The sequence below is a fragment of the Solea senegalensis genome, linkage group LG4 (assembly GCF_019176455.1).
Source record: "Solea senegalensis isolate Sse05_10M linkage group LG4, IFAPA_SoseM_1, whole genome shotgun sequence".
Taxonomy (NCBI): domain Eukaryota; kingdom Metazoa; phylum Chordata; class Actinopteri; order Pleuronectiformes; family Soleidae; genus Solea; species Solea senegalensis.
The window spans coordinates 23,634,930-23,662,456 of record NC_058024.1 but is presented as its reverse complement, the minus strand read 5'-3'; the positions used below and the strand labels follow the sequence as shown (position 1 = coordinate 23,662,456).

Here is a 27,527-nt window from a genome sequence, read left to right as displayed (position 1 = left end):
AAAAAAAAAAAAAGTATTTCAAAGCGAATAAACACTCATGCAAACATACTTGGGAAAATGAGCTTCCTAAATGTGACACACTGACTCTTTATCTTTATTAGGCTACATTTCCCAACATCACTTAACACCCAATTAAGAGTCACTTAAAGTTCCACATTAGGTCTTTTTTTTCATCATATAAATCACTGTAATTGATTGTTTGCTTGTGTTCAGTTGATGCACTAACGCTGCACTATGCTCGCAGTGTTTGGATGAAGCTGTCTTTGCTCACGTGAAGTCTTCCAGCGGTGATGATGGTGATGATGATGATGATGCAGCGTCGCATCAAGGCGCGGTGCTGAAGGAGTTAATCCGCTGTAGGAGAGAGGGCGCAGAGCTGCCATGGATCCTGCTTCACAGAGATGCGGCGGTGCCTCCGCGCACAGCTGAGCTGAGCTGACCGCCGCGGAATCACAGGTAGTCCCGGTAGTACTTGTTGATCACCGGGGGGACAAAGAGCGCAGGCGATGTGGTGCGGAGCAGCGATCCGGAGAGGTTTATCATAGGCGCTCGATCGCACTGAGGATTTCTCTGCCATGTCGGAGGCAGAAGAGGGGGAAATGGATTGGCTCAGACCGTGGCAATAGTAAGCCAATAACGGCGCCTCCTTTTTTTTTTAAATGCCACTGCTTCATCTCCGCTTGTGTGAGCGGATTGATTGATCGTTCACAGAGCGCTACGTGCCAGTTGGATGCGATGCAGGATGACAACAACTCACACAGGTATTTACATTTTGAACTTGTTTCCATGTGTGTGCCCGCGTGCATTGTGCTCGATCGTCAGTGGCATGTGTGCTGTGTGTATATGGGAGACTCCACTGTGCGTTCAAACTGCACCAACATGGAGCCTCTGAGCTGCGCGAGGGTTCCTTAACGATGGAGGATTTGAGCATTCACAACATTGTAGCTTTAGATGATTAAACACCACCAAAGCCTGTTGTTCTCGTGAATCTGCAGGAGGAGATGCTGGTTTTTGTGTGTGTGTGTGGTTCCTTTAATGCTACATTATTTCATGGACGCCTTGACTTTAAGGGTGGAAGCTGCCTCAAATTTACATTTCCTTTTTTTTTTCTTACTGCTTCTCCGCAGCTCGTGTGTGCTCGGCCCACATCTGACATAACACTGCCATCATCCTCGTCTGTCCATCATCTGCGCGTGTGTGACATAATACTTTGCTAAGTGTTAGAAACTTTGTGAGATCAGTGATCAGTGCTCACATCTGCAGGCCTGGGGTGTCACTGGCCTCCCTGATATACACAAACACACAAAATATATATGCATAGAAAATGTGCAATTTTTGCCCTCATTCACACGGTCGCAAAATCGTCCATGAGATGTTTTGGGCTGCTTGTTAGAAGAAGGAAGAATGTAAGCTGTGTGTGTATGTGTGTGTTGTGTGTGTGTGTGTCCCCCCCACCGCGCGCGCCATGATTCAGGGAGTGATCAGCGTTTCCTGGTGTTTCAGCACCATTAGCCTGGACAGCGCTCACTCTGCTCGGTGGTGTCCTGCGTCCACACCCACTGACTGCACGCGCATCAAAATGAGCAAAGATCAAGCACGAGGCACAAACAAATAAACACAGATACAGGGCACCTTGTGTTACCTAGTATTGTGATTATGATTGTTCGATATAATAATTACAAATAAAATGCCATCAAGCCTGATTCAGGTGCCATGGGGGCCCCTGAAAGCTCCAGGGGTCCAAAACAATTGTCCCCAAATTGACTTCATATCCACATCAATCAGTCAATACATTATGAACTGCAGTATGGGTCCTCTATCTTCTGGTCTTGTACACACAAACTGTAGATTTACTTTAAGGCCTGTATTTGTTTATTTTTTTATTTGATGCCAATTTTAAGCTGCTGTGGTTCAGCTAATTAGAGTAAAATCGAACAGAATAGAATAGCCTTTATTGTCATTGTGCTGTGTAAGTATACAGCGAAATTGAGGTCGAGGGTGCTCCCGCAGAACAACATCACAGCACTATACAAAAAAAATGAACAAGGAAAACAAACGAGACAAAGGATGTCAAATAAAAAAAAACAATACAACTTAAAATCGAGAACAGGTTGCAAAACTGCACCAATATCTGATAGATAGATAGATGGATGGATGGATGGATGGATGGATAGATAGATAGATAGATAGATAGATAGATAGATAGACAGATAGATAGATAGATATTAGGAAATTAGGATTTACAGTTCAGTTTTTGTTTTCGCCCTCAGAGCTTTCTCAAAGTACGACTCCGTCCAAATTCCAACTGTTTTTCAGTGATGACTTACAATGCATCGCTGTGTCTCCACAGACACAAAACAAATCACTGCTATATTGAGGAGCTTTAGTTGATAAGCTGATAACTCATTTGACTCATTTGAATTTTGACGCTTGTTTGTATGTAAAAGTTTAAATGGTTATGGGGGAATGGTATTCTGTAACATTTGTCTTACCTGAAGTCAGACTTGCATATGTTTTCATTCCAAGAGTAGATTAGTGATCTGGTAAAGAATGACAACATCAGCAAATACCCTGAAATTATAACATCTAATCTAATCTCCAGTCAGTCAGTCCATCGAAACCAGATCGACACCAGTGTTTATCAGTCTTTAGAGCTTGTGAAGCCTCATAATAATGTGGCCTTTTATTACAGTTTACAATCTTTGTGGCTCCTCCTCCTCCTTCATTTCCCTTCTACTTTTTACATGTTAGATGTGTTTTAGGGCTCTTGCCCTTTGCCCACATCACAAGGGTGCAGTATTCTGAACATATTAGCTCAGGGTCTCATGGCCACTGCCAAATGCTAATCATGTCATTTTCTTATTTCAGTAATGAAAGAAAACAGGACCAACTGTAGTCCGTAGCCTTGGACGTCTGCCTGCTGCCACGTCACAAAGTCATCATGGAGAAATCTTTGGCAGAATTAAACAAAGCTGGCTCCCGCTCAACATCATCACTGCCACCTGAGCCAGTGGACATCATTCGAAGCAAGACATGCTTCCGCAGAGTGCGGCTGAACGTCGGGGGCCTTCCACATGAGGTCCTGTGGCGAACGTTAGACAGGCTACCGAGGACACGCTTGGGGAAGTTAAGAGACTGCAACAACCACGAGACTCTGATGGAGGTGTGCGACGACTACAACCTCGAGGAGAACGAGTACTTTTTTGACCGCCATCCGGGGGCGTTCACGTCCATCCTAAACTTCTACCGCACGGGCAAGCTGCACATGATGGAGGAGATGTGCGCCCTCTCGTTCAGCCAAGAGCTCGACTACTGGGGAATCGATGAGATCTACCTGGAGTCCTGTTGCCAAGCGAGATACCACCAGAAAAAGGAGCAGATGAACGAGGAGCTGAAACGGGAGGCGGACAATCTGAAAGACCGGGAGGGAGAAGAATTTGACAACACGTGCTGTGCCGAGAAGCGGAAAAAACTCTGGGACCTCTTGGAAAAGCCCAGCTCGTCTGTCGCGGCAAAGGTATTTATCACGGGAGGTTACGTAAGAGGGAGAGAGAGAGAGAGAGAGATGATGAATGTGTGACTGGTTGAGGAAATCCTCACTCTAGTGTGATGACAGAGGCCTGCACTTAGTGACATGTAAACACTTTATCATTCTACGGAGGACAGTGTGGGTCTGTCTGGATTCAGGTGAGACAACCTGTGGAGTCCATGATGACTTAAGTTGACAGATTTTATTCTAGACGTCTGAACAGTGAGGCATCATCGCAGCGTGCCAGGTCTGATACATATAGTTAGTGAGGCTTGAGATAGTGTATCCAGATGCCTGACGCCTTGATATCTAAGTGAGGGAACCATGAAAGGTGCCTAGTTTGTGTCTTATCATAAGATATGGCTGTTAATATTGAACATCAGGTCTGGTTATAAGAATGTGTGAGTAATTAAACTTAAAGTTGGCTAAAGATTAGGATTTTCTCTCTCATATTGCACTTTATACACATTAGGCTACATTACACTACTACGACACAAACTACACACTGTCACTTTCACAGTTGCAGTTTCACCGTTTTCGAAAAGGGTTTATAACTTTCTATTCAACCAAATATGAGTTTAATAATCAATTGAACAAATTTTCTTCAATTTTTGCAACCTTCGCCCGAACAGTATCCTCCTGTCACCGCTGTACCTGTACATCTCGCTGCATTTCTGTTGCTATGATACAGACTCACGGTGAATCAGACCACCAATTAGAAGCGCCCAATTTTCTGTGGGATAGTAATGAATGAATGACAGACGGATGGAGAGGGCCTGACAGCAGGAGGAGGAGGATTTTTGTTTTCCCACATACAAATCAAGCATAATCGCTCTGTCATGGTCTTGCACTGACTTGATAATCAGGAACAAAGTGCGTGCGCTGTGTCTTTTATCTTTCCAATACGGAACAAATCCTTTTCACCCATTTCACGGAGTGGCTGTCAACCCGAGGCACAAGGTTAAAACTATTAGCACTATTATTGTGAGCATGTTTGCCTGCTGATTTTAGCATAGTGGCACAACTAAAGCTTCACAAAGGCTAGAATATTTTTCATTTATTATAGGGGGTAACATAAAGGTGAAACATTATCTGCCGTCGTTGCACGAGAAGAAGAACTAGGACTGCTCACAGTCGTGTCCCCACACAAGTGTCCCCCATGCAAGTCGGGGAGTGCAGCAGTTCCCCAACTTCACTGTCTCGCTCACTCAACTGTCTTCACTTTTTATTTTACACTATTTATGTTTACTCCAAAATGACACGGAATAGTAATGATAATGTATACATGTTTAGGGTCAGTCTTTTGTGTCACGTATGATGTTTCGAGACAATCGCTCAATGTATGCCAAAGTTATACGGCACTTCCTGTTTTGTGGCGAAATGGCAGCTAAATGTATAACGGCCGACTTCCTGTTGGGTCAAGTTTGTGTCCGTAGATGTGGTCGGGGTCGGTCTCTTGTGTCACATATAAAGTTTGGAGGCGATTGGTCAATGTATGCCGAAGTTATGGGGCGCTTCCTGTTTCGTGGCGATTGCGCGAAACCTTTTTGACAACCTTTCGCCTCACTTACGTAGGATGCGAGTCGCCAAAATGGACGACTTCCTGTTGAGTTGAGGCCATGGTTACGGTCGACTTTTTCATTCGTCTTGGTCTTTAACATCTTCCCATCAAGTTTTGGGAAATTCGGTGGAAGTCAATTTCACCTCTGTTTTCACTTTAGGGGGCGCTGCAGAGCCCTTGAACAACACACTAGTCTGGGAACTGTGCCAATATCACATTTTTTGCCAGACCTGACCACCATGCAAAGTTTTAGGAGGTTTTATGCACCAGAGAGGAGAGAGTTGGAAATGTTTCTTACTGTTCCAATTTCAAACTGAACACACAAAATGTGTTGTTCATATACAACTACAGTGTTCTTCTCGATAAAGAACACTGTTTTTTGTTTTTCTTCATTTTAAATCGTTAAACCACTATTTTAACATGCAGTAAATTGTAAATAACTGCCACATATTGGAAGCTGTTCTGGAAAAATGGACAAAAGCACTTACTCACAGGACATTTTCTGGTCCTTTTATGGTTAAAAAAAGCAAAAAAAAGACGTCCAGAGAGACATTTTGAGGCTAAGTTGTTAATGTGTAAAGTAAGTGAAGTGCTCGGTGAGTGTTTGTGTTCTGTTGTTGTGCACAGTGTCATCGGATAAGCCTGTAACGCTACATGCGACCGCCATGTGCTTTTGAGACCAGCAGATGGTGAGGTCCTCTGTATTGTGAAGGCAATATTTGCTGACTTCTATCAGCCGTTCCCAGCTTTAGTTTGCGCACAAAGACAGAACTTGCCCTTAGTGGGGTTTTTTTCAGGGAGCCACACCTGCAACTGAAACCCTGGGAAACCACGCCGGTGTGCTGTTAAACACGAGCTGCCTTTGATCGCACCGTTCTTGGTTGGACTGGATGGGATCAAAGAGGTGGCTGCCTCTCCCCCCCCCTCCAATCCTTTTTCATAAGAAGCGCCGTGCCTTGTTTTGGCTCGCAGCGATCGGCAATTAAAAATGGAAATGGAGTTTAGCAGATTCTTAGCGCCGGCTGATGCTGATGCTGATGCTGAGAAGATCTGAGGGGGAAAATGTCAGCGCTAACCCACAAAGAGGCCGAGATGAGTGCTGCAAGTCTGTCAGTGAAATATCTCCTTCATAGGAATCAAATAGATGTAAAATCAATTTTAATTGTGTTAGAGCTAAGAAAGTGCTGTAGCCTACAAAAGGGAGATGACCACTCAGGGTTGCAGCGTCCATTATTGCATCCTGGTGTCTGCGGCTTGTCGTACATTTCTGCACTGCAGGAACTCAAAATCAAAAAAAAGTAGATTTATTTCGAGTCAAAATATCTCATCACACACAAGAGTAGGATTTAAGTGCGATAAAGGGGCTTGTTTTTAGACTCTTGTTAAGTGGAACAGTCATATCTCAGATGAAACAAGCTTTTTTGACACGTCATAAGGTTTTTAAGCTGCTGTGTTATTTGCAAACGATGAAATAGAATTCACTTGAATTGAGACAACACATCTGCTTTATTGAAAACTGTGTCAAGTAGGTGGTGGACTTAACTCTAGAACAGTGTCACAATTATAGAACTAAAAATGTGTTAAATATACTTGAAACAAACAAAAAACAATGCTACTTTTGAGGGGAAAATACTAACAAGTTTATTATGAGACACAAAACATCACAATAATAGTAAAATATAGCAAAAATTAACTAATTTCAAGATCAGCCTTATCTTGTAAGGCTTAAATATAATGTCTTATTTCAAGAAATCTTCCATTGGCAGATTCTTTTGGAATGATCTGCCTCTGCACATAAGACAGGCCTCGTCCTTGTTTGTTTTTAAATCCCTCCTTAAAACCCACCTTTTCTCTTTGGCCTTTGACACTTTGTCAGTTGATTTTTATTTATTTTAATTTAAATTGATTTTATTGTTTTTTTTATTGTATGGCTGCTCTTTCTTGTGTTTTGTATGATCTTAAATTTATTTTAAGCTATTTTATCTCATTTTGAACCTTTTACTTATTAGGACTTTTATTTATTCTGTACAGCACTTTGGTCCACTGTGGTTTGTTTAAAGTGCTTAAAAAATAAGGTTGGATTGGATTGGATTGCTTATTACAAGCAAGAAATATCTTGTATTCATTTTTTTTTTGGCCTTTTTTTTCCAGTGTGTGAAGATCAGCGTTGACATGCTCACGTCCACTAGCACGTTGTCACAATGAGACACAGCGTGTGTGCATAATCGTTTCCTGAAGATTTATAGCTCTCTCAATAGTCACGTTGATGAGTGGGTGAGTGCTTTCTATTAAAAATAGCAGCCAACAACTTTCTGGGGTTATTTTGTGTGTGTGTGTGTGTGTCACGAGCCTGCAGCAAAGAATGGCGTGCCAGAAATAAGAGCAACCACAACACGGTGAGACACCGAGTTAATCAGTACCTAATCCAATTCAAAGGGAAATATAAAACCACAGACCAAACACTACTACTAAAAAAAGAAAGAAGAGTGGCCGGTCGCTGACCGCTGAATGTCCCAGGTGTGTGCTGCGCTGCCCTGTCCTGGCTCAGAGATGTAAATGTGTAGCATGTGTAACAGCCCCATAAACAGATGGTGAACGGGAGAGACGAGCACAAAACAAATGGTTTCCAAGCAACAAAAATACAGCTTTATTATCACTGAACGAGTGGGTACTGAAGTAGGCTGTGCTCTAAGTGTGTGTGTGTGTGTGTGTGTGTGTGTGGGAAATCACACTTGCTGCTCGGTTCCAGTGTTTTAATGTTTGTAAAGAGCAACACGCCGCGTTGTCATGATTTACATAGATACTGGTTCATATCCCTGCGTCCTCCCTCCCTCACTCCCTCCCTCCCCCCTCCCGTCTTCAGAGCTCTTCCACTATAGCAGAGACTAAAATGTCAAGGAAATGTCACATTAATTATTCTCACAGACTTCGGTGCCAATTGAAAGCTTCCCTCTGTTTACCTTTCTTTCGTTTTTCTTTTTTTTTTTCCTCCCTAAACCGCCGCCTTTGTGTCTGTCTTTTGCACTAATCAAATCCGAGCCGCTCTAAAACTAGGTTGTCTGATGTCGCACAAATCGGCGTACTTAACCGCCACCGCGTGGTGCCAAGAAACACCATTTTAATGTGACCCAAATATGCCTGTATATCAAGTGTGTTGGTCAAAATATGTCCTTTTATGTTTTTTTGTATTTGGAACGGCATCTGTTTCTTCACGGACAAAATATAATTCCGTATCTGCGTAGTTTGCTGAGCGCGAATGTTTCCCGTTCTTCGCCCTACATGCGTCCAAAGACTTTGATTTACCACCTCCTTTTTCCATCAGTGGGCATTGTGCATGAGACAGCAGGCAACACATTCCAATTATCCTCCTCTCATGTCACACTTAAGATGACATATAAATGTGGTTTGGCTGAATTCCTGCTCATAAATCAGTCTGCGGCGCAATCCGAGACGCGACACTCGCAGACGAGCATTCGTCACCGCGTCTGACAGTTGGAAAGTCACGGCCCCTGTCAAAGGGATAATGATCTATGGGAAAGTCGTACAAAAAGATGACAATGATGTGTCTCAGCTGGACGCCGGACCGTCCCGCTCTGCAGTCACTGACAGGTGTCCTAGTTTCAAGGACGCCGCTGTACCTTCCCATGAAGAACTGTGCGTGCAAGTGCTTCGAGAATTCCCGGAGAAGACTTGACCCCCTCGTCTTTATATGACCTTCACATTTAATGAGGACGCATTAAATGTACATCAGAGAACGACAGTAGCCTTTGTATCTAATTCTTCCTCATTTGCAAAGCGAGCTTCCGCTGGCTATGCTTCCGCCAAATGTGAAACGCTGGGCGGTTGCTGGAGAATCGCCGGCGAGTGAAATTACTGTAAGAAGCGCACGTTGGCTTTGACGTGCAACTTCTCACCTTTCAGAAATCGTCGGCATTTATAAAACGTATAAAGCGTCATTACAGTAATGCAACTTGTGCAAATGTGTCGTCGTCTGTGTTACGCTCGGTGTTAAAGGCTTAAGCCTTCAGACCTTTGACCTCCAGCCATGTTTGTCTTCGCGTACCCCCTACATCACTTTTAGTACCTAAAATGGTATATTTCCCAAAACACAGTTTTTGATTTGATAGAATAAAAGTCAAATTACTGCTGGTTACCCATGAGACCAACACCATATAATACATAAAGGCATTTTTTCTCCTACAGTGGGTTAAGATGTTTTTGAATGACTTAGAAAAACAGGATTGCCTAAATGCTTAGTCAAACTATCGTCTCCTGAAATAAACATTTTCTTGTTCCTGTTCCTGTCCTCCTTCCTGTTTCGTGACAGCTGTCTTTGTCATCACTGCAGACAAAGCAGGGGACACAGTCTCACCTTGTGTCTCTCTCTCGGTCACGTTCACCCTGATCATGACCTGACACAGACTTAACGCTAGAAGACACATCCCAGGGATGTTAGTCTATGATTTTATCTTTGAACGGTTGAGTGGTTATGAATTGTTGTGTGGGCTGGATCAAATGTCCTCATTCGCTGGTAACACAGTGACAGTAACACAGTGAGGCTGTGTAGTAACTCACAGGCAGACAGCTACAGTGTGACCAGACATCACTAAAGTCAAAAATGTGTACTTGATGGCGGATTAAGGGGAAATATCATATCAGGGTTCCCCAGGTTGTTGATCCATTATGTCTGGGTTTGTGTGCGGCACAGATATAAACCGGGGGGATCATGTGCACTCAGCCACCGAGTGCCTCAGCGCCGGCTTTCATGTCGGTCGCTCTCTCTCTCTGGCCGTCACACTGTCTCCTCTTCGACAGCGGTGCCTCCGAGTGGTTACGTCTCTTCTAACTCGGCCCGAAGTCACATTCAAACGCAGCAGTAAAAAAAAGCTTCTGTGACCTCTAAATGTTACGTTGAAATAAAGTCCTACACCTCGTACTGTTAGTCCATACAGTATGTCTGTTAGTAGAGTAGATTTGTGGACACTGAGGAGCGAATTAGCAGCTCTGAACGGTGGGATTTTTTTCACTATGAAGAGTCTACACACACACACACACACACACACACAGCGATCTGCACTTGCATGGTGCAACATCCTCACAGTTAATAATTGATTCTTATGAAAAAGTTAAATGTGGAAATATGATACACAAATCTATGATACACAAAGCATGTGTGCATGCAAATACAGCTTTGTGCATTGACTTCCATTTATTCAGAGAATGTAACCTTAACCCTATAAAACCATCACCTTAACCCTAACCCAAAACCCTATAAAACCTTAACCCTATAAAACCTTCACCTTAACCCTAACCAAAACCCTCTAAAAACCTTCTTACCTTAACTAACCAAAGCCCTTTTAAAACCTTAACCCTAAATCCTAAAGCCCCTTATAAACCTTAACCAAAAACCCTTTTAAAACCTTTAACCAACCAAAAGCCCTATAAAACCTAACCAAAACCCTTAAACCTTAACCCAACTACAAGCCTGGCAAAACCCAACCAAAACCCTATAAAAACCTAACCCCAACCAAAGCCCTATAAAACCAACCAACCACCTAAACCCCAACCAAAACCCTTAAAACCTTAACCCTAACCACAAAGCCCTAAAACCTTAACTAAAACCCTATAAAACCTTTTAACCCCAACTGGGCTCCCTGTAAAACCTTCACCTTAACCCTATAAAAACCTTAACCCTAACCAAAGCCCTATAAAACCTCTTCACCTAAAACCCTGAACCAAAACCCTTTAAAACCTTAACCCTAACCAAAGCCCTATAAAACCTTAACCAAAACCCTATAAAACCTTAACCCTAACCAAAACCCTATAAAACCTTTAACCTAATCCCTAACCAAAACCCTATAAACCCTAACCCTAAGCAAACCCTATAAAACCTTAACTTATAAAAACCTTAACCAACCAAAGCCCTATAAAACCTTCTCTCACACCTTTAACTCCAACTTTCAAACCCTATAAAACTCCTTCACCTTAACCCCTAACCAAAACCCCAAAATCTTTTAACCCTATAAAACCTTCACCTTAACCCTAACCAAAACCCCATAAAAACCTTAACCCTAACTAAAACCCTATAAAACCTAGCCCTATAAAACCTTCACCTTTAACCCTCCCTAACCAAAGCCCTATAAACCTTCACCTTTAACCCTAACCAAAACCCTTTTAAAAACCTTAACCCTGCAACCAAAGCCCTATAAAACCCTAACCAAAAACCTATAAAACCTTAACCCTAACCCTAACCCTAACCAAAAACCTATAAAACCTTAACCCTAACCCTAACCCTAACCAAAAACCTATAAAACCTTAACCCTAACCAAAACCTTAAATCCAACCCTAAACTAGGAATTGGTCAAAATCACTGGATCGGATATCGGACACAAAAATGTAGAATCTAAAAGTATAAACTATATATCGCATATGCTGTAAAAAAAAAATGTCTATAAAAAACAGCAAAAGCATTTTAGCTGAGTCGTGTTTGGCCTGTTCACTTCTTCTTCCACAGTTGGAGAAATATGATCTTTTAAATGACTCGGCACAAATGTGTTATTAACCCTTAGTGCTCGCCTGCGGCACGGATCTGTGCCACAGGTGCACCCATGGTAAATTTGCCGTGGGAATAATACACAACTCCTTATATGGGCATCCTGGGGGTGTGTGTTGATAGGTCACATATTCAGGCTTTAAAAAAATGCATGGTTTTTTTCCGTCTTCTTATGTGTTGTTGAGTCAAAGTTATGATTCATTTTATAATAGTGATGTAAAGTAGCAATAATTGTGCAGAAGTCACAAAATAGAGTGGTTTTTCTTTGCTTTTTGTGAACTTTGAACTGTGACATATTTCCAAATTTCACGTGTGTTTATATAGTTGGTGAAAATGTGCTTTTCTTTCATCAGATTGCCTAGGTTGTGCTGAAAAAAAGGATAGAACACAGTCTATGTTGCACATTCTTATAGCCTCTGTATAAACTGTACGTTTATACAACATCCATGTTCTAAGGGTTAAATGTAACTCGAGTTTCAGGAGTTGAGGTTCTGCTTCTTTGGGATCAGGCTTATGACCACGTGACCGTGAGGACAACTAGTTCGCACAAGGCCATTGTGAGAAAAAGGTCATTTGCATCTTAATTTGCGTTTGAGGACATTTGAGGACATGCTGACCTTCACTAATGCCTCACCTGAACGTTACAGGTGTATGAGAAGTAAATGAGAAGCATTTTAGCCGATGTCTCCACCACGTACTCACTGTCCGTATGAGTCGAACCACATTATTTAGCTCTATGAATTACTGCAATGTGCAGAAATGTATCCTTGTGATGAAGAACAGAGGCAGGAAACCGTAAGATGTCTGAAGCCTCAGAACACAAGCAGCTATTTTTGGACGGATTTCTTTCTTTATTTTAGTTTTAATCTATCCGTTGGCTGCATGAATGAACATCACAAACATAATGCTTTGGTCAAGAGACACTCTGATTTGAATAGTTAAATATTTGTGGTCAGTGGCGGCGAACAGCGGCTCCAAAACGTACGCAGTTCTTTTTCCTGAGAAATAAGGCGACCGATTTGTTTTGCAAAATCCAGTCGCATGTCATCAAACACGCGGGTTGAAAGAGCCACATTAATAATTTCTCATTTTTAGTGACTAATTTAGTGAAGTATTTTTTTCTCTCTGTACAGTGAGGGAGAGAGAGCTGCGTCAGACACACGAGCATTTGAACTTTTTTCCTTATTAAATGTCCAACTTTAACTGGATTAAAACCCCCCGTTGTTGGTGTCGGAGTGAGGCTGCGGCTTCTGGAGAGCGGAGGAAGTCGCTGGAGAGGTTATTACACGAGCACAGAACGCCGCTGAGAGGTTGTGACGCTCGTCTAACGAGGAAAGAGCGCTCCGCAGTCAGGACTGAAGTGAAGTTTTCCTTTAAGTGGTCACGGTTGTTCTGTACACTTGCAAGTAAAACTATGTGAGGCCTTTGGAATTAACCTGGATTTGTGCATAAATTGGCCATAAAATGTGATCTGATCTTCATCTAAGTCACAAAGACAGACAAACACAGTCTTCTTGAACTAATACCTCACCAACAGTTATATGTTTACGTGTTTATTACGTGAACACAACATGTAAACATTCACAGTTACGTTCCTTTTCTTGCAACTGTATATGGAAAGAATGACCGTTCCACTGCTCTTGTGATACTGTGATGATGTACAACGGCCCGATTATCTAAATCACATGTGTCAAACTGGTGGCCCGGGGGCTACATGTGGCCCTCCAATCGATTACACGCGGCCCGCCCATCACTGTGCCAGACAGAATATAAGACTAAATGTATTTGCCGGCAATATTTTTATAATAGTAATAAGACATTCTGTTGTAATCATTGCTTTTTTAAATGTATTACACTCAACATGAAATTACATATATCTGAGCTGTTTTAATCACAATTATCCTCGACATTATTTACTAAATTTTCAATTTAATTCTCAGTTTTTGTGCATCATAAATATGTTTTTATTGTGAATCATTTTGTATCAAAACAAGCACTTTTACTTTGCAATTCTGTCTAATATCATAATGAATTTCTTATATTGCTCACCAGCTACTAAATAGTTGTTTTTCCCACTTTTTGTCCTCTATGTCGGCCCCTGTTTGACCAGACTAGATGCTCATTGGCCCCCAGGTCATTTGAGTTTGACACCCCTGATGTAAATGGTTGAGCTGAGTTTCTCCACTATTGCAGTTCCAAATCTACAGGTGTGTTGTACATGACTTAAGGGCGGAGTCAGTGGCGTAAAGTCCAGGCAGTTATTTCACAGACGTCAATAGTGCAGGGTTTAGTACAGCGCTGCACATCTGCTAAGACAGAGCTGCTCTGTTCCTTCATTATGGAGTCGAGCTGTTTTACGCGAGCACTGGGACGCTGGTGAGGGCGAGAAGCCTGAGGAGCAGAAAACAGAGACAGATGAAGAGATTGACTGAGATGGAGAGATCTGGAGAGATCTGGAGAGTCAGAGACCGTAAACTAATTACTGTGAGACGTGGAGGCTGAATCTGAGCCAGAGAACAAGAAAATGAAGAGAGGGATCTTTTTTTATTGTTATTATATTTCATTATTAGGGAAAAATGGAATTCATTTTTATATTTAGTCCCATTTTTTTCAGTGTATTTACATCACAGTAATTCTGTGTCTACTAGACATGGAAATCAACGTTAGATTGGTAATTTATCATTATCATTATTATTATTATTATTATTATTATTATAATAGATTGATCAATGAATCATTGCAAATTGTGATTTACTAACTAAAATACTTTCCGAAAATGACATATGCTAAATGACATAAAATTTCTAAAAACTATTAAAAACTACTAAAACTATTCTGCTTGCTCTTTCTAAGTCTTTGTGAATCACTGCCGTAAAACACTGATGCTGCTTTTCCGTGGAGTTTGAGGACAGAGGAATAATGTTTTAGGCATAAATCAGATGTGAAATACATGTCCAAAGTGGAAAAACTTAAAGTGTTTGCAGGGGTTTCTTTTGGAAAGTTAGTGTGGCAGCAATAGTTTTCCCTTTTGTCTGGATAATTGTGATGTGAATGGAAGTCTGAGTACAACAATGCTGTATGAATATTCTAATTATGCTCGAGCCCACTGCCGATATATAATACTTCCTTTAAATCAGGTGTCTCAAACTCAAATGAGGCCCCGGGGGCCAACTATTACACCACAAAATTCCAATGATAGATATTTCACAGAATTTCAAATTAAAAGCGCCTGTGTTGACATGGAACGATGTATATTTCACAATAAAAGAAAAAAAGTGTTTATGATGCAAAATGAATCTATTACTTAAAAAAAAGAAAAACTGAGTTTGAGACCTGTGTGTTAAATGAACGCTTCCGCTGCTGAATGTAATCTAATCAAGTCAAGTCAACTTTATTCTTAGAGCACATTTAAAAAAACAACCAAGGATGAGCAAAGGCAGAGCAACACAAAGCGCACATAAAATCAATTAAAAATAGAAGTAAAACAGTAAAATAGTGACAAAATAGAATATTAAAATGGTATAAAATGGTAAAAAAAACTACACAGAAGTGTCCAGGTTGACTATTTTTATCCCGAAGTGAAGGCCAAGGAGAAGAGGCGTGTCTTTAAAAGTGATTTAAAATGATCATTGGTGGGGCGCGGATTTCATTTCCATGGATAACTCGTTCCAAAGTTTAGGGGCCGCTACAGAAAAGGCCCTGGGTTTTTAGTCAGGGAATTTAGCAACATGTAAAAGCAGCACACTATCAGACCTCAGAGCTCGGGATGGAGCGTAAAGACAAAGACGTTCCGACAGATAAGATGATGCCAAAGCATTAAGAGATTCAACAACACCACTAATCCATTCTAAAGAAAGAAAATAGTGTATTTGTGCACTTGTAATGGCTTTGTGGTGCACAGAGAGAGAGGACATGTATTCTATTCTGGAGAAAGTGATCAATATGTTAATGAAAACAGTCACCATTTGCACCCATAGAGTGCAATGACACTGTAAAACCAAGGTTTGTTTTTTTTAGAAATCCATTAAAGAAACTGTCAACTATTTGCAAGTTAAATATGTTACCTCTGCCACGCGTGATGCAAACCCATTCATCTTCCTGAAATACAGTCTAATACATTATACACCATGACGGTTCACATCTGACACACACACACACACAGTCATTTACCGGACACAAAACACGTAATTAGGTTCAAAGGTGAGTCCTTTTTTTTTATGTACTATAGACAACCACAGCGGAGTTGACCCCGAGGGCATTACCACGCAGCAGAGCGACCACGTCGCGATTACAGTAAATACAGTGTACACTTCTGTCACTGTATGTGTACGTGTGTACAGAGAACAACATGGAACAAGCTGATGCAGCTTTCCTCATTAAGGGGGATTTCAGTCCACTTAGCGAGACGTGTGGAAAGGTAAACGTATGACTGTGTGAAAAGTGTGAAGGCCGGAGACAGTGTGTGTGTGTGTGTGTCCAGGTATTACTAATGTTGTGGGGACCTAAACCTGTTTACAGAGTCACATTATGGGGACTTTCTTCCTTGTGGGGACAAAAAGCAAGTCCCCATAATGTAAATTACTACATTTTAAGGTGAAGATACAGTATGTTTTAAAGTTAGGCTGAGGTTAGGGTTAAGATTAGGATTAGGCCTGTAGTAATTATGGTTAAGGTTAGAGTAAGTCTTAATGGGTTATATAGTAGCAAATAGTGATATAAAGTAGCAATAATTGTGCAAAGGTCACAAAATAGACATGTTTGTTTGTTTGTTTCTTTGCTTTTTGTTCATAAAAATGAGCCAAGTGAACATTGAACTTTCCAAATTTCACAAATTCAATCCAATTTTAAACATTTTGAGTACTTTTTGCTCAGGGTGTGTTTGTATCATTGGTGAAAAATACATTTTCTAGGTTGTGCTGAAAAAAAAAGGATATAAGACACTCCATGTTGCACATTCTTATAGCCTCTGTATAAGCTGTATGTTTAGGAAGGAAAGCCGCACACATTTGTGAGTGTGCGCTCCATCTTTTCCACTCGTTTTTCCTCCTGCCGTTGTCTGCAGTGTGTACATTTTAAATGATAAATGACACTACAAAGCGCATTAAGCGTGTGCATGTACAGTGACGCTCTATGACCGTCGCTCACACGTCCCGTTCACACAGAAACGACACAGGAATCAGGGCCCGGGTTGTGTTCTTCAGGATCAGTTACACTTTGACTCCTCCTCAGCCACATTCTCCAGTTTTCTCTGATAAATAAACTATCACATACTGCAAGACTGTTGTGTGAATTGCATCATACATTTATTATTTACCAATATGGAAGCTAAACTCCGTAATAATGTGGCAGACTATGTTTTTGCCAAGACGAGGGTGTATGTGTGTGTGTGTGTGTGCGTGTGGCTTCTGTAGGCCATGAATAAACAGGAGAAACAAATGGTTATTATAAGCATTTATATTTCCCGTTACAGAAATGCCTCACTACGCAGACAAAGGTGTTCCATTTCCTTTCTACGCGTCACAAACGCGGTGTCCTCCAAATGCAAAAGGCCGTCCTCTGGTGCTCCAAAACCAGGTCCTATACTGTTTCTATTTATACAGCCATCATAGACCAGCCAGAGTTTAAATATAGATGCTGAGTCTGGATTCTCTTCTTCATCTGAAATGCATGAATAATTGAGCGGGAGAGGAGATGAGGTGGGATTCATTCAAGAGACGGATGGACCGCACAGAGATTATCTGCTCCTGAATTAAGAAATAGATAGATTACCAACATTATTATACTGGTGTGCATTACACTTAGAGCTGAGGCTAAGAATCTGTCATCTTAAAGCCGCGGCGCTTTACCGTTCAATGAAAACAAACGATTAAGCCGATCGTCTGTCATCTCCGCACGACTCTCTGTATTGTGGTGTTCAGATCGCGTGCTGGCCAACGACATCGCTACAGGAAGTGATTTGTTTAATGTGGAGACAGCAACGTCGGTCATAGGTCATAGGTCACAATCACAGGTGACCACTTTCAATCTCAGGGCCGTTATTCATTTGGGCAAGAAGTAGGAGACTGAGTGACACGAGGATCTGCGATTCAAAGTTAGAGGCGGAGGCGATGCGGGGAGATTACAGCTGAGCCACTCCAGCAAATGTGTGTGTTTCAAGCTATCATTTGGAAGACACAGTCTCCTCCCGTCTCCATGGAAACCCCATCTCTTTTCTCAGGCAGAGAGGCAGAGCCCTTTTACAATTAGCATCTGAGGTGTGAATTTTCACACATTTTTTTTTTTTAACGCTCACAGCATGACTCGCATGCAAACCAAACCACCGACCGTTACATTGTGATAAAGGCGAAAATCAATTATTGTGTGGTCACGTGCGCTAACATCTGCACCGAAAGGATGGCACTTTAAAGAAGTTGTTCACAAAATGCAACTGAAGCTCTGACGCAAATGAGCGAGACGCGTACAGACAGACGGGACAAGAACAGTGCGGATGATTCCAAGCTTCAAACGAGGTAGAAGTCAGGGACTGACGTAAAGACAGCGAGAAGGGGGTGTGAAAGATGGAGAGAAGGAGACTGTCAGACTTGCTTTTCACAAGCAGGTCCACGTAGCCACCTCCTGTCGAGCTTCAAGGGGGTTGTCATGGTGACAGTGGCTGGCAATCGAGGTTGGGAAAGTGTTGCATGGTATCCCTGTGGCCTCGGATGTGGCTCAGGGGATGATGGGGAAAAAAATAGTCAGCAAGTCAATGGATTCTTAGTGACTAAAAAAAGGACCAGGATTTATTGACACGATGCACATTTTTGCTAAAAAAAAAAAACCTTGTCAACGCGTGCTTATTGAGGAGTTAAGTAACATTGTGACGCAGATATAATGTGTTTCCCCGGGCGAGAGCCGGGAGACTCGGCGGACAATGGTGTTAGGACTCGCAGGAACCGGAACGTCCACTGCTAAAACACAGGAGCATGCCCGACGCTCCCGTCGCTGCTAATGAGGAAGGTGCCAGGCGGAGCACGGGGAGTCGGGGAGTTCCACTTTAGTCACATGGGATGCCGCCAGTGTGAGAGTCAATATCTGCACCTAACCAAGTCCAGCACATCATGAGGCCTGCAGCCTCAACTCAAGCTGTCACCAACACGGAGGTGAAGAAACATTTTGGTTAAAACTAGGGCGTTATCTTAACTCCACAGTTGTCACATGCGATAGTGGCTGATTTGAGAGAATTACATTTAGAATTCTGTAAATGACTCAAATGACACATTATTCCAAGCTTTTTTTTAAGTGTCTTTCAGCTCATTATTTTGTCCTTGTAGCCTTTCAGTTCAGTATCACTGCATTAATCAGCTGCAGCAATTAGCTGTGTCCAGTATAATCCACTATGTTAATAATTCATTCAATTAGAAGGCAAAAAGTGGAATATTTCCCCCGATGAGCTGAAGAGTGGCGAAGAAAATCCATTAACGTTGCTTCTAAGGCTAAGGTTAATGGAGTTTTTTGTTTTTTTTTACAAAGTCTACTTTATTCTTTGTTTGCTAATGATCAGTGACCTTCAATTTCATGTTGGTCCATGTGCAAAATCGCATTTTTGGTGACAAACGTCTGATTTATAAATATCGGCCGCATTTTAAAAAGAAAGTCTATTTTTAAAACCGTCTAGTGCAAAGTTCAAGGTTTCGTCCTCGTGACACGAGCACTGGGTAAACAGATTAATCGCCGTGACCGTGATGAACCACAAAGAAAATTAATCAAAGCTGTTGGAACACAGCCAACATAAAATCAGGTCATCGTAAATGAGCAAGAGCTACTGCTGCTGCTGCTGCTGCTGCTTCTTCTACTGCTGCTGCTGCTGCTCCTGGAGCAAACTCCAAGTACAACGACAGCGAGAAACCCAGGAACAAGCTTTCCACCTCGCCAAATCCCCAGTGTGTGAGAAAAGTGTCTGTGTGTGCCGTGAATGTCACGTCTGACAGCTTCATTTCTCCTCCACATATGAAATACTTTAAATTTGGCATCTTTCATACAATGTTTAGCTCAGATCGAGACACGGAAATCACAGAAAAACAAAATTTGTTTTTTTAATTTAATTTTTTTTTGTTTAATTTAATCTAATCTTACTGACGGTTATGTCTGCTGAGCTACACAATGATGCTCCACAACCAATGTGATCTGATTGTGTCCACAGTCATTTCCTGTCTCATTTACTCCCTCTGTCCATTTCTTACACATTCGTCATCTCGATATAAATATCTCCTCTCCTTTTGTGCTTCCTTAAATGTGTGGTTTCAACAGAAAGTGTTGGGAAACTTTTACTATATAGCCTTTATTGTTTAGCGTCAGTCGTAAATAACGCACAAAAAAAAAGTGTGTGTTATTTACTACTAATCGCAAAAAGAAATTTGACATTCCATTATTGTCAAAGAGAAGCTCGTGTAAAACGACGTCTGCGTGGCCACTATCAACATCCGTTTCTTTATCTGTGCGACTGCATCCACACAGATCCCATAAATAGCCTGTAAATGTGTTCATGACATTACGGTCGGTCGTGTCTGTTACCCTGCCCCACCTTCTTCTGTACATGATTTTGTCTCTCTGTCTCTCTCTCTGTCTCTCTCTCTTCCTTTACGTGCAATCTCCGTGTCTGTCAGTGCAATAGTTTGATTAAATTTATGCTGATTGACATTAAACAGGAACAGGGAAAAAAGAAAGGGGGTCAAGCCAAGCACAGCAAGTTGAAGTGACGGCAGAGGCCACCAGGACGTACAGTAGCCCAGTGGGAAATGTACATGTTGGAACCTGACCTCATAACCATTGTCAGAAATAACAGTCTCCATTTGTCATCTTTTTATAGCACCTCAGTCCTGTGGCAGCATTGTATAAGTTTGTGATTTGTCAGCAACTCATTGTGTCTTGTACAATGGCTTGTTTATATATATATGTATATGTATATATATATATATATATATATATATATATATATATATATATATATATATATATATATATATATATATATATATAGATATATATACATATATATGTATATATATATTTATTTATATATATACAGTATATATATATAAATAAATAAATATACAGCGATTTACTTTGTACAGTTGGTCAGAATTTTCCATTCTCGACAGTGCTGCTCCTCCTTCCTCTCCCTTCATCACTTTTGTGTTCTCAGCAACACCCTCCCTCCCTCCCCTCCCCTGCTCCGACACTTTGCTCCTGAAGTGTTTGATTCAAATAGATTTCCTCCAGAGCAGGAGGGGGAAAAAAAAGAAAAAGAAAGGGTCATTATTCATGTCTGCCTTGACGCTATGGAAACAGTGTCCTCCTGCTCTGATTGGTTGTAGATAAGGTTGCCTCTTTAGCCATCACTTTTACTCTTGGGAGTGGATTTCAAATGATTAGGCTGTTGTCAAGGCCCACGCTGTCAGTCACCTCCTGTTGTCCTGTTCTCCTTCTGCGCCTTATTTTCCTCTGGGAGTCTTATAGGGGGGGAACCCTGCATCGTGTGCTCTGCTCTGCTTGTTTACACAGATGCCTGTGTTTAACCATGGAGATCCAGTTCATGGATGACCAAATCTCACTGAAATAATTCATTTCTTTCCCATTTGTCCTGTCACATGGGTGTCTTATGAAAGCCTCATGCCTTTTCAGGATGCAGCTTAAGGCTCAGCTGCACTCAGTTTGAGAGGAAAGTATTTCGACGAGTACGTGATATCTTTTATCATATAGCAAAACCTCATCTGTGTGGGCTTTTGCCAAAACAGGCTGTGTTGCAGCTACAGCCTCCTACTCATCCTCAAAGTGGATTTTTTTTTTTTCAAGAGTCGTTCAGGGTGAACATAAACAAGTGCAAAGTAACGTATAAATGAAGTATTTGTGTACAGTATGAGGCCTTAAAGCTGTAGTCTGTAACTTTCAAATATCATCGAATGTGCGAAACAATTGGAAAATGAACTGATAAATTCAGTCTTATTTAAAATAGCCATACTGTACAGACAGACTTAAAAAGGACCCTAAAACTTGCAGGTTTTTTTTTTTAAATACATCATCAGTAAATAACCCACTTGTGTGTTTTTCTGCTTTAAGTTGTCTTGTAAAAGATAAATGCCATATCAAGTCAGTAAATGAGAGTGCAGATCTACAACCTCAGTCAGTGTGTTTACATGCATGTTAAAAGTCCGATTTTAGTCGGACTAAGAGGAAAATTCAGTTTTTCTTGTATGTTAACAAGTTAGTCTGACTAAAATAGAGCTAGTCTTAGTCGGACTAACATACCGGGATAATGTGATTCATAGTCTGATTACTCCTGCATGTGTGCGCTTAGTCGGACTAGAGTCGGACTTGGCGTTCTGTGTATGTACCAAAATGTCCTCCCCGATCTTTGACCCGGAAGTAGAAGGAGACGACGTGTAAACTGCTGTTGCTGGAAATCATGCGGTGTCTTTCTTCGGACAATGTGACAACCACAAGAGCTCCATCTAAATTATTTCATGATGCACGCCACCAATAAATTGATGTTCTCCTCCGCATGTATACGTGGACTCGGAAAGTTGTCCGATTGCCTGTCTTAGTCAGACTACGGCCTTCGCTCGAGTGTTTTTCTCCTTACACTCGTCCAAACTTGTACTATTTTTAGAACTATTTACTATTAGAGAAAAGTTTTTCTGCCCCTTAAACTACAGGAAGGAAACTTGGTGGTGACAATGAAGTTTTGCAGCCTTGGTCTTGTTTGTTCATAGACTATTGTCACAAACTTTAGTTTGCTCAAAGGTTGTTTTACATTCATCAGTGGCCCGTGGAAAAAAGTTGTCATTGGCTTTTTACTCAGTGAAACAGAGTGAAATGTTTCATCTCTGCAGCGCTCTCTTTTGGCTGTTAAGCTCTAAACCGAAGTTGGCATGAGCAGTTTCTATTACTGGAACCACACTATTTTACCCAGAGGGAGGCTGTGAAAGAGAAACAAGAAAGCTGTTTTCATACATGCACACGACCTTGAACTTTTCTCTAGACTTGTTCAAAATCAGATCAGAATCATCAGAAATACTATTGATTCCCGGGTGGAGATTGCTGAAGATGAACTAGATATTAAAAGGACTCTTCCCCTGCCAGCTTTTCTATTGCAAAGTCAGTGTGAGGCCACTTTTTGACCAGATAACGTAAGGTCATTTCAAGAAAATAGCCAATAATATGGCATAATAGCACAATAGGACTCCTTAGAATAATCATGTCTTGACCACAGTCTTAGCTACTGGCCATTAGGCCACAAATAACAAAACCAGTCACCACAGAAGCCGTTCTCCAACATTTGGCTTTCACCTGTGAGGAAAAAGTAAACAAACAGCCAGTGATATGCAAATGTTAACTGTGCTGTGTCACATACTGTTCCCCCATCAAGGTGTGTTTTTATTTATGAGTAAAATTGTGAGCAACGTGGGCACTGGATGAGAAAATTACATCTGAAAACCAGCAAATACGTTTTACACCACGCTCGGGGCTGTTTGGCACCTGGAGTGAAAAAAAAAATGAATTCTGGATATTATTAAGAGTCTTTCATCTGCGCTGTGCATGCTGATGGGATAGCGGAGAAGAGTGCGACTTTCCCTCCGTTATCTCTCGTCGTGGTTTACAGCAGGAGTCGCTTGTTCGGATCAAACAAGCTCCCGAATAATACACTTCAAAGCAAAGGCGGGGATTTGTTTTCCCCTAAAGAGGTGTAGTCTAACACTACGCTCTTGCATGTTGGGAAAGATTGGTGGATTGTGGGTGGGGCAGTATGTGTATAAATGTGTGTGTGTGTGTGTGTGTCAGACTTCCCTGTTCTCAAGCACCGTGTCGTGAAGTGGATTCGGGGACGTCCTGCTCCTCTGACTGTTGCATGTTTTTGTGTCACTTGCTGTCACGATAGAGGAATGCACCAAATACACAGCGACCGCCTCCACTCCCCAAATCTGAGTGAAACAACACAAGGAAAACCTTCTTCATAATCCCACTTTCTATGATCACAGCCCCAGAGTCTCTGACTACTAACAATGTTCATCGTGACCCTGATTGCAAGGTCATCTCTGCCTGATAATGGAGGGCTTGTTTATTATTATTATTAGTGCTAATTATCTGAGCCACTTAATGCTAATTGGAGTGCTGAGGGAAGTGTTGAGAACGTCTTTCAGTTGTTTTGTGAGAACAGATTTGAGGAAAAACATCACAACAAATACTGTATTCTTATTAATTACCCCAGTGTGACTTTGGTGATCGCCTGACTTCTTGTCTAGCGCCACCATGAGGTTTGGATGTACTTCATGTTCCCTGCAGGATACACTGAAGTAACTTTGATTTTTCTAGCACCATCATTTCCAGTGAATGATCTCATTTGTTGTTGGGTTGTAAAATGTCAATTTAATAATGTCCTGACTGCAGTTTGGTAAATTATATTCATATTTATTTTAAAAACCCTCTATCATCCGTCCAATTTTCCTTATTTGGCCGTTTGAGATACAGAAAAATCAAGCCACGGATACTGTACATTTTGTGTTTTTGCTTTTCATTATTGGTTGCTAAACATTAATCTCCATTAGCGCACAGTCACTCACATGGAACCGAGTCATGAATAAATAAGCGGTTCAAGTCAATCCAATCCATTTTGTTCTCAGCCAATCCCACACGTCACCTGGCATTTACTGAAGGCTCCCTCACAGTGTAAGGTTATTGGAATTCACAGATTGTCCGTGCTTACTTGGTGTATTCAAATCTCCTTGTAAATGTTAGCCGTCTAATTACAATGAGAATATATGCAACGCATGTCTGATTTTAACCTGATATGCGTCTGGTTCTGAAATCATTACTAATATTACCCTAAATGTGTCTTTCAGATCCTGGCCATCATCTCCATCCTCTTTATCGTGCTGTCAACGATTGCTTTGTCTCTGAACACCCTCCCAGAGCTGCAGGGCACAGATGAGTTCGGCCAGTCCACAGACAACCCGCAACTGGCCCACGTGGAGGCTGTGTGCATTGCCTGGTTTACCATGGAGTACCTGCTCCGCTTTCTCTCCTCCCCCAACAAGTGGAAGTTCTTTAAGGGCCCACTGAACGTCATCGATCTGCTGGCCATCCTGCCGTACTATATCACCATATTCCTGACAGAATCCAACAAGAGTGTGCTGCAGTTTCAGAACGTCCGCCGCGTCGTTCAGATTTTCCGCATCATGCGGATCCTGCGCATTCTGAAGCTGGCGCGTCACTCCACGGGTCTTCAGTCTCTGGGCTTCACCTTGAGGAGGAGTTACAATGAGCTGGGTTTGCTTATCCTCTTTCTGGCTATGGGAATCATGATTTTCTCCAGCCTGGTGTTTTTCGCTGAAAAGGACGAGGAGGATACAAAGTTTAAAAGCATTCCAGCTTCTTTCTGGTGGGCTACTATTACAATGACCACTGTAGGCTATGGAGATATTTACCCAAAAACTCTATTAGGCAAGATTGTGGGAGGGTTATGTTGTATAGCGGGAGTGCTGGTGATTGCTCTGCCTATTCCCATTATTGTAAATAACTTCTCTGAATTCTATAAGGAGCAGAAGAGGCAGGAAAAAGCACTTAAAAGAAGAGAGGCACTCGAGAGAGCAAAACGAAACGGCAGCATTGTCTCAATGAACTTGAAAGAGGCTTTTGCTCGGAGCGCAGAGCTGATGGACGTGGTGATCGAAAAAAGTGAGCGGCCTCATGACAACCACCTATCTCCAAGTCGTTGGAAATGGACGCCGAAGAGAGCTGCGTCCGAGACGAGCTCAAATCATTCCTTCAATGCCCACGAGTTAGGTTCTCCCAGCAAAGCCTGTGCTACAAGTCCCCAGAGGCTCAATGTGCAGAAGCTAGAGGAGATGTACAACCAGATGGCAAAGACACAGTCACAACCGAACCTTAATTCTAAAGACAGAGCCTCCAGAGTCATCAAACACAGGGATGAGATAGAGCTAGGCGCCATTCAGGATCGTGGGCCACCGGTGCTAGGGACCAGAGAGGGCGTAGGGGATATGAAAAGCTTGTCCAGCATTGACAGCTACATCAGTTGTGCTACAGACTTCCAGGAGAATACACGTTTCCCTCACAGTCCAGCAATGGACCTCAGCCTTCAGGAGAGCAAACGACTTTCCCACTGTCCAGTTACAGCTTTGTCTCAGCACGGCAGTGCGAAAACAGGCCAGCAGACCACTCGGGAGCTTGAGCCCATGCTGACTCCCATGTCTGTCACAAAGCCCTCGTGCTCAGAGAATGCAAGGAAATTCTTCTTTTCTGGAAACTCCTCAAAAAGCCTTATCCCTAAAGTAGGCTGCCGCAGTGATGGGGACTCAGGCCGGTCCCCACTGTCAGACAGCTCGGTCCTGTCAGACCACTCTCTGCTAAGTCCTGAAGTTTCTATCTACACCACTGCCAGCAGCAGGACCCCACCAAAGTCACCAGAGAGCACCACCCTGGCTCCCAGTGTCTTCACCTTCCACGACTCCTCCATCAACAAATACATCGACGCCGACACAGACGACGACGAGCACCTCCGCGACATCTCCGATGCAAGTCCCTCGGATCGTCTGTTGGCAGGATCGAGCCCAAAACACAGCATCAACATCAATTACCAAAGGGGCGCCAACCATTTAGAAGCAGCTCAGAAAATGCTGGGCCAGAATTGCTTGTTCCCCCTTGAAGGGATTCGTGGGTTAGCGCATGAGAATCACATAAGTCATGAAATGACACACAGACCAAAGGTTGAGAGAGGGCGACAAAACACTTTGGATAAAGGCCTCTGAGGTACGAGGAGCAGAGACTAACGGGGGGAGTGTTTGTGGTAAGGACATTGGACGGACTAAAAACACTTCATAGGCCCGAGACAGTGGAAGAAGGAGAAACAAGGGTCTCACCATGACATTTCACAAATGACCTGAGCATGCCGTTGGGCAATAAGCTCCAAGCAAACACTTGTGGTGAATACTCTGGGAGAAAAAAGAAAAACATTTCCAAATGGGAGAATGTCACTGCCCCTCCTTCAGCTCATTCCTATTAGCAGTATTCCACAACCACAAAACAAAAGGAGCACTCCCATGTTGCTGACAGGTTTGTTCGGAGATCCCAGTGGAAACAGAGTCATCAGAGAGAGATAGTTTTGTGGTTGACGTCGGTGTAACCCAATTGAATGATGTGGTCTTAGCAACATAGGGTGTGCCTCTATATTCTCTATGGAAAAAAAAAAATCCCAGCTGCTCACTGTCCCATTACAGAGTCCCAGTTCATTTTGTAGTCTTGGAGATACAGGAGAGGACCTAGAGGCCTATAAGCTACTCACTTATGCCCTTCATTCCCAAACCTAGCCTTAGTCATTGACATTTTCAGAGGTGTGTCTGTTTGTGCGTACGCATGTATGAGAGTGCGAATGCCGATGGGTGATGTAATGTATACACACCCTCGAGATTGTGCTACCTGATTTATTTTTATATATATATATATATATATATATCTATATATATCTATATAGTAGATAAGAGAATGGTCCAATAGAGATATGTGGTTTGCTCGTCTGCTGTGTCATAATCATGAAGAGCAATCCTCTATAAAGGCGTCAGTGCACGTCATCTGCCGTCATTAACGTGCTTTATTTTCCCATTATGTTGTCATGTCACTGTGAGTTTGGATGATACTTTCTAATCTCTACCAGTGGTTATTGTTGTGCTTAGCATCCCGGTGTCATTACAACAGTTGGTAATCTTGAAAGCACACATTTATGAAGCATGCTTGCATCCAACCAGTCAACATACAGAAAAACACAAGTGGCTTGTTCTTCATATCTAAAGAAAAGATTATTATTATATATACACATATATGTATATATGTATATG

At 42.1% G+C, this 27,527-nt stretch overlaps 1 protein-coding gene across 1 annotated transcript; it reads left to right on the top strand.

Moving 5' to 3' along the window:
- The first annotated feature begins 696 nt into the window (after positions 1 to 696).
- On the top strand, positions 697 to 27,527 carry kcnb1 (potassium voltage-gated channel, Shab-related subfamily, member 1). Its single transcript, XM_044022976.1, has 3 exons — positions 697 to 761; positions 2,869 to 3,517; positions 24,519 to 27,527. The coding sequence occupies exons 2-3, from the start codon at positions 2,942 to 2,944 to the stop codon at positions 26,442 to 26,444; spliced, it is 2,502 nt and encodes an 833-aa protein (XP_043878911.1). The 5' UTR covers positions 697 to 761; positions 2,869 to 2,941; the 3' UTR covers positions 26,445 to 27,527.